Below are 9,021 nucleotides of genomic sequence, written 5' to 3' on the forward strand. Positions count from 1 at the left end.
GAAATCGAAGACGCTGAGCATGTGTTCTTCGTGTGCTCGCAATTTGGTGTTCTACGGGACGATGTGGAAGAGATATTGAGCTGAAGAATTACTTCAGATACTGTTGTTGAAGTGATGCTGACAACTGAAACTGCTTGGAATGCCATAGACAGATTTGCGAGAGATGTGCTAATTGACCAATGTTTTCTGGAAAGAAAAAGGGTGAATGGGACTTCGCCCATTTAAAAGATGAATATAAATACAAGGTGAAAATGATAACATTCTAGATCTTTCTCCAACAAAGTAATGCGGAGGTTTCAGGCGGTATTACACCCGGGCGGTATTGAGCCGTCAACAAAACGAAACGGTTATCGGGGATTCGTCAACTAGTAAAATAACTAGTTAATTTTTAACTATAGTTATTTTTAACGATTCAACGCTGGCAACGTTAAGAAACTGATAGTTGAAATAACTGTTTCATTGAAAGTTGGTAATATGAAGTTTGTTCTTATAAAAGTCAAGTTGATATTGTCAACTGATTTGATGAATAAAAATAAATAAATGTGAATTGTCACATTTATTTTATATATATATATATATATATATATATATATATATATATATTTCACGTTTATTATTATTAATACTAAGGTTTAATTTAAAAAACTTAAATAGTTTCGTTACAGCAAAGCCATATACTAAAACATCGAATTTACATGTTATATAAAAATAGCAATATAAAAATATATAGTTATATAAAAATGTTATGAAAAATAAAAAATCAATTTTCAGGTTATGTTATGAGAATTTTATGAAAAAATATTAACCATTAAAAACTATAACAAATGTAATTGATTTTCTAAAATTAAACGATTTGGCGCATGTTGCAAGTTTCTTTTAATATGTACCCGTACATCTGCAATATTAAAAATGCAGTAGCCTAACAATAAGCGATTTTCATAGTATTAGTTGATCCTTTCTGACGTCAGACCTAGGTTTTAGGTACCTGGTAGGTTTGTTTTCGACAACGAACGAATTTCTATATCGTTGAATAACTAACTGTCCGCCATGTTTTCAACTATTTCAAAACCAGTTGATTTTCAACTAGTTATTTCGTTGTGACGAAACGGTTAGTTTGTTAACAAAGAAGAAACGGTTGAAAATGACCGTTCGTTGATTCAACGCCCATCACTAGTCTAGACTAACTTTAAATGTTATTAGGAAGTATTTAGATACAAAAAAAATGAGCCGTTGTGCGAATGACACAGGCCAGAGGCTGCAATATTCTAAGAATTGTAACACAAAACCCGGCGCCAAGGCACGGTGCTCTGAAAATGTCAAACCGTCAGAATATATTATGACCATATTGCGCCTAGAAAAAATTAAATTTATTCTTCATATTATTTCCTATAGTTACTGTATATATGTTATACAGTAATATTAATATAGTTAATATTTCTAAACAAAGCTTATTATTAGTATAGTAATGTTAGTTGCATGGCATATTGTTACTATTGAGAAATATATTTTTTAGAAATAAAGCCAAATAAATCCTATCTTAATCCTAGATTTCTTAATTAACATAATTGATAAGGATTTAACAATGATATATTTAATAAAAGTAGTAGAACTAACATAATTAAGTAAATTTATTAATTAAAATCTCCATTTGGTAGTGGAATAATTAATGACATGGATTTCTCAGCATAGTTTTGGGCATAATTTCGATATTGTTTCTTCTTTTGTAACAAATGTACGCTTCTTTACAACTATATTTTTATGATCAACTTTCGATTCAATACCGTAAGAAATTTCTAACGCCGCCCGACTTTGTTCGAGGAAGGTAAATAATTCTGTAAGGGTCGGCAGATTTTTGTGCGCTCTATTAGAATTGAATTTAAGTCGCATAGAGAAATCCAGTTTATTCAATAGCATAAATGTAAGGTAGCCGGTTATCGACACCGATGTCCAAAGCTTTGAGGGAATTAATAATTTGCTGAGCGGAATGAATGAATGTTTTTGATGTATCTTTAGTTATGTTTAAAAGTTTCGGAAAATCAATAAATTGCTGTAAATATGTATAAGTTATGACACATTTATATTCAAATTTACTTGTTAATGTATCCCACGCTAATTTGTAATTAGCGTCGCTTAGTTGCAAATTATTAATTGTCTCAGCGGCATCCCCAATAAGGTGTCCGTTTAAGTAATACAATATTTGGACATCGGTTAATGATTTATTGTTATTAATTGTTGATACAAATAAGTCCATAAATCCTGTCCAATCTTTATAAGAGTCGTTAAATTGCGGGATATGTATATGCAGTTTTATTTGCGCTTCGGGAGTTAACTTTAAATTTTGCTAGATTAGATGAATCCGCTATTAATCTGTCAATTTTGTACGATACGTTTTCATATAATGTTTGAATCACTGACGTCTTATCTGAATAATCATCCGAATAGTCATCGAATTTATTCCATATTTTTTCGAATTCTAAAAATTTTGCATCAAGACGTTTTTTCACATTTTTTAGTAAATTAATTGGTTCATCATTAAAATTTGTGTTCAATAAATTCTCAAAGTAATTTTTAATTTTTTTAAGTTTTTTCATTTCTGCCATTTTATTTTTAAAATCTGACTGATTATAATTTCCAATAATTGAACACTTTATTAAACAAACTATCTAATACCTGACGCGTTAACTGTTACAAATTCATCAATATAGTTACTACTCAATGTTTATGCTTATATTATTCAATTAAATAACATTCGAAGAATAGTAATTAAGCAATTTAAAATTGAGTAACGCTTAACTTATGACAAATACAAAATTTTAAGAACAAATATTAACAGCAAATAATAATCAGAAAAGTTACAAATATATAACAAAAATAAACAACTACAACCGTAAGCGTGAAATTGGCCCAGGAAAGTATGAGCTTCTCTACAGGAAGACCCTCAAGGTCAGCACCCTGGATTCAGCGGAATGTTTCTAGTAGTAGCTGTTTTTTTTATAAAGAGATAAAGTCAGCACTCTGGATGCAAATACCAAGTTACCAAAAATAACGAGTCTTAATATTAGTCGAAGATAATTTCAGTTGCTGATCTATCAGAAAATTGATCTGGTGTGCCGGATGTCCAAGAAAAATAAGCTGCTTCATAGAAAACACCAAAAGATTGAAGTCAGCTCTCTGGTTTCAAAAAAATGCACCACCGTCTCCGATATTAGATTACAAAAACAACCACGCGGAATTAATTGGCGAGAAAACACGTTAAATTTTATCACAGTTTATCGCGATACGTACAAATTACGTGCTCATAACACACCCAATCAAAATTTAATAAAAACACTGTGATTGGTATAAAATCTATATAATATTTTCAAACTATTACAGATTGAATTAAATTCAAAATATTCATTTAAAATACCCTTTTACAGTTATTTGAAAATGTCAAACCATTTGACATTTTACGAATGAGCCGCCGTCTGCTGTTTCATTTAAATTACGCTTCCACAGAAAATTTCAAATAAAAAATTTAAACTTTCTGCGCGATTTTGGAATAATATCTCACCTTTCTCACAACCTATGGGTTAGCACAATTTTTTTAAGACTAAGACTGGCCAAATCCGTATAGCCATTTTAACGTTTTACTATACCTAATATTTCATCGAGCTCAATTTTTATATATAAGATATATATATATATATATATATATATATATATATATATTGTTGTACACCCGTCAAAAGTTGGAATTAGAGAAATTGCCGTTTGGAAACAAAATCTTGCATCAGAAATTGATTCAATTGTGCTATTCATCATTATTTATTTGATTGAAAAGGAAAAAAAGAAAAAAAAAAATAAGAAAAATACAGTAAAACAGAAGGGCAAAAATTTACAATATACAAAATATTTAAATTTAGTTTACTAACTTGGAATCCTTCTGAATATTTTCCTTTTGGCCCGGTACTTGTAGTAGTTCAAGGGACTTGCAATGTTGCACTAACACTCGAATATGCACTGAAATTTTCTAACACTTTTATTTTTTGATTTTATAACTTTACACTTTTCTTGATTTTTTTAACAATTTTTCTTGATTTTTGAATTTTGATTTCTGCTATAAACTAGAGTTTTCTTGATTTTTCTTATTAATTCTTGATTCGTATTCTTGTTTCTTGATTTTTTTTATTTTATTGTACTTCGGGTCTTGATTTATTTTATTACTTCGGGTCTTGATTTATATTTTACTTCGGGTCTTGAATTATATTTTATTTCGGGTTTTGAATTATTTTATTACTTCGGGTCTTGAATTATTTTATACTTCGGGTCTTAATTTATTTTATACTTCGGGTCTTGAATTATTTTATACTTCGGGTCTTGAATTATTTTATACTTCGGGTCTTGATTTATTCAATATTTTGAGTCTTCGGTTTTCTGATCATCAACTACGTCCACTTTTGGCAAGGCTATCCTCGGAGGCAAAGTTTTCCACGATGTACTGCTTAGTTTGAAGTATCACCCTTATATTTTTTGTCACTCTTGGCAATTATTTTTCAAACGCCGTTTTTTCAAGCTCACAAAAAAAAGTTTGAATGTTACTTCATCAGTCAAACACCGCTGTCACCAAATAAATGTTGGCAGTCAAACACCGCTGCCACCAAAAAAATGTTGGACACCGCGTTGATGAACAGAAAGGGCTGTTGGCGCCGCTATATGCAAATCGGTGTTGTTGCTCTGGACCTTCCGGAGTTTCTGAAAACTCACTTGCTGAAAATACTTGAGATTGATAAATGAAAAGACTATTTCAAAAACTTCATTTTATTACACTTTTAGTACAAGGAACTCGGAGGTATTGGAAGAGAAGTGTTTGCCCGGCGACCGACAGATTAAGACTGATTTATTTCATAATTATTAAAACTAAAATCCTTCGAAACGTAGTGGGGATTTGTCTCGAATATTCTATGCAACGAAAAGGACAAAGTAATGAATTTAGCTGATTAAACAAAATGTTATTCATACGAGCTTGGTGAGAATTGTTAACTAGGCGGAATGTCTATAATATGATCTTTTTCGAAAGTTTTTGATTTTTTTTAAATCGGTTCGGTAGTATGAGCTTTAATGTGGACAAAACGTTCAACATTTTTTTCTAAATTACAAAGAAACGGCTCGGCCGATCGCCTCACAAAACTGAGAAACGATAATCCTCATCGAGCTGCATCTAAAGGCTTTTAAATTTCTGAAATCGGTTCAGTCATTTTTGAGCTAACGTCGATGAAAGGTCTAATTTTGACAAATGTCGAGAAAACGATACAAATTTTAGCAAGCTTTGACGAATTTTTAGAGTTAAACGAGTTGTCGTAGGGCCGTAATATTTTAGTATTATCTATAAGACTATGGTATCTACCGTCAAAATAAATAATAATAAAAATCGTTTTTTAACACTTTATTACAAGAAAACGGCCTCCTCTTTTTTCACTTTTCTGCTATTCATAAAGAAACGGCTTGGCTAATCGTCGCACGAAACTGACAAACAATAGTTTGCATCGAGATACATGGAATGGCTATTACATTTTTGAAATTGGTCCAGCCGTTTTTGAGAAAACGTCGATTTATGGCAAAAAATCGGTTTACACACACATACTTTTTCCAAATTTGGTCTCATTTAGTCCAGAAAAGCTTCAAACGTCAAGAAAACTTTCATTTTGCCATTTTTTACACTTTTAGCCCCGGATCTCCAAAACGGCTCGACCTGCCTTTGCCAAAACTAATCACCACTTTTCCTCATTGTTACGAATTGAATGTTTTTTGGATCGGTTGTCTCTAAACAAATTGATAAGATCGTAAGTCTATTTGACACAACCTTTAGAAAAATTAATCGCTGGCTGGAAACAATAAACCTCCAATTAGCATAACAAAAAAGTGAAGCTGTTCTTATCACAAGTAGAAAAACAATAGAGACCATCAAGCTAAAGAGAGGAAATCTAGAAATCACGCCAAAACTCATATCTGCTACCTTCGCGTAATGCTTGATGCTCGATTGAACTTCGATCAACAGGTGGAACACGTTAGTGTCAAGGACGTCAATAATTAGAACAAGACTTGCTCGACTGATGCCTAATGTTGGAGGGCCTAAACAAATTAGAAGTATATTAGTATCATCAGTGGTTACTTCGGTGCATATATAAGTTATCTCCATATAGGCTGATGCAGCATCTATATCGTCTGAGTGCTTCAAGAATTGCTTGCGCGTTTCGCACAATATCGGAGGAAGCATTGTGCGTCATTTCAGGAACTCTGCTTCTCTTAGTCTTAGTACAGAAAAGACGTACAATTTACCATCGAAGACATCAATAACTGAGTCCTGAAAAGTTGAGAATCAAAGAACGGCGCACAGCATTAACCGATGGCAGCAACTTTTAAATGTCCCATTGAAGGGCAGATGGACTCATCTTCTCATTCCAAACATCAAATTCTGGCTAAATCGCAAGCATGGAGAAGTGAATTATTACACTACTCAAATACTAGCTACACAGCCTCAAGCACAATAGCTCGCCGGATGGCCCATATTGTTTGGGCGAAATCGAAGACGCTGAGCATGTATTCTCCATGTGCTCGCAATTTGGTGTTCTACGGGACGATGTGGAAGAGATATTGAGCTGAAGAATTACTTCAGATACTGTTGTTGAAGTGATGCTGACAACTGAAACTGCTTGGAATGCCATAGACAGATTTGTGAGAGATGTGCTAATTGACCAATGTTTTCTGGAAAGAAAAAGGGTGAATGGGACTTTGCCCATTTAAAAGATGAATATAAATACAAGGTAAAAATGATAACATTCTAGATCTTTCTCCAACGAAGTAATGCGGAGGTTTCAGGCGGTATTACACCCGGGCGGTATTGAGCCCGACATACCCAGACTAGAGGCCGGTCGTTGACGGTTTTGCCGTCAACAAAACGAAACGGTTATCGGGGATTCGTCAACTAGTAAAATAACTAGTTAATTTTTAACTATAGTTATTTTTAACGATTCAACGCTGGCAACGTTAAGAAACTGATAGTTGAAATAACTGTTTCATTGAAAGTTGGTAATATGAAGTTTGTTCTTATAAAAGTCAAGTTGACATTGTCAACTGATTTGATGAATAAAAATAAATAAATGTGAATTGTCACATTTATTACACACACATATATATATATATATATATATATATATATATATATACTAGCTGACCCGACAGACTTCGCCCGTCAAAAAAAATTGTAATGTGGCAGTGTTTTGTTCCTACCTTTTTTAAATTCTTTTCAAAAAATTATCCTGAACAGAACCGTCACCCTGGTAATAATTTGTTGTGAATTAAAAATAATTAAATAAAACACTATAAGCATTTAAATAAGCAATTTTAATCATGTAAATCATAATGATAATAATTAACAATAAAAAAACAGTTATATTTTCATTGTAGTGCTTTTTGATTAACGATGTTTTTTGTTTGATTGCCTGGCGCTTAGACAAACAAATCTGATGGTTTTCCAATAGGAGAACAGGCAACATACAATTGACCATATGAGAAACATGGGTTCTCCAAATTAATGCCAAAAATACTTAATGATTGGCCCTGAGACTTGTTTATGGTCATAGCAAAAGCAAGCCGCACTGGAAACTGTAGTCGTTTAAACTAAAAGGAAACATCAGTCGGAATCATTGGGATGCGCGGAATGAGAACACCTTCTCCTTTATATTTTCCTTTCAATATAGTTGCTTCTATCACGTTGTTTAGTAATTTTTTTATTGCTAACCGTGTGCCATTGCAAAGGCGCGGTTGGTTGATATTTAGCAACATTATTATTACCGATCCTACCTTTAATTAAAGATTGTGCGGTGGCAATCCGAGCAAATCTAGCGAGTTCAAAAATTCCGGTGGATAGTTAACTACATCGTCTTGGTTAATTGCCGAATCAACTAATTTATATATCTTCGATTCGCCTGTAGTTTGTTCTTGAATTTTGAAATTTAATTCATTTACATCAATGTTTTTGGCTGCCAATTTAGCTCGTTTGCTTAACCAATCATGGTTTCTGTAATTTTGAGCAACATCTGGAAATACCTGCTGAATCAGTTCTTTTTTTGATTGAGGTAAATGACAAAAATTTTGAGGAAAGTTAATGCATTCAGTCAACATGTCAATAGGAAAATTGCCATTACCAATGTCAATGAGTTGTTTAGAGAATATGTTTCCAGATTGGTCATTTTGCAACTTAACACGCATATTCTTGCTTAAATGAAGTACTTTGACATTTTTCCACAGATTGGATGACCTTAGACATGCGTTGAGTTTATCAGCTGGCGTTGATCGTGGAATCACTGGCAATGTTTGACGAAAATCTCCCGCTAATAAAATCATTGCACCACTATATCTTTTAAGGTTCGGTATAAAGCCTCGAAAGATTTTTTTATGTGCCATCGTGCATTCATCCCAAACGATCAATTAACATTGCTGCAAAACCTTAGCCATTACACGGTTCTTCGAAATGTTGCAAGTTGGAGTTTCATTGCCTTGCATAGTTAATGGCAATTTTAGAGCTGAATGGGCTGTTCGTCCACCTTCGTGCAAAGTTGCTGCGATTCCCGATAAAGCGAGTGCAAGTGCAATTTCATTTTGTGAGCGAATTGCTGCTAATATTAATGAAATCAAAAAAGTTTTTCCTGTACCACCAGGTGCATCTAAGAAGTGAATCCCCCCAGTTCCATCATTTGTTACTTTCATAAGAGTATCAAATACATATCTCTGTTGTTCATACAACAGTGGAAGATTTGTTTAGATTTATTCTTTCAAATTGTTGAGATCATAATGTTTTTCTCTGTGCAACTTTTGGTTAAAAGCATCATGCATTGGACGATTAGGCGTGGCCAGGCCTAATTAAATTAATAGTTTGTTTGACATCATCAAGCGCATGTCTTCAATTGAAATCAATGCTTCGTTGTAAATTTCCTCTTTTATTTGCATATTTGGATATCCCATTCTATTCCGTATTTCACA

At 32.9% G+C, this 9,021-nt stretch overlaps 1 protein-coding gene across 1 annotated transcript; it reads right to left on the reverse strand.

The window, feature by feature from the left end:
• Positions 1-1,900: 1,900 nt before the first annotated feature.
• On the reverse strand, positions 1,901-8,445 carry LOC113367238. Its single transcript, XM_026608865.1, has 2 exons — positions 8,008-8,445; positions 1,901-2,047 (listed from the first exon to the last, which is right to left on the reverse strand). Exons 1-2 carry the CDS (start codon positions 8,443-8,445, stop codon positions 1,901-1,903), a joined length of 585 nt encoding a protein of 194 aa, XP_026464650.1.
• Between the last annotated feature and the right edge of the window lie 576 nt (positions 8,446-9,021).

Source organism: Ctenocephalides felis, unplaced genomic scaffold (genome assembly GCF_003426905.1).
Source record: "Ctenocephalides felis isolate EL2017-DRISC unplaced genomic scaffold, ASM342690v1 CF-g0.4_SCAFFOLD_01170, whole genome shotgun sequence".
Classification (NCBI taxonomy): Eukaryota; Metazoa; Arthropoda; class Insecta; order Siphonaptera; family Pulicidae; genus Ctenocephalides; species Ctenocephalides felis.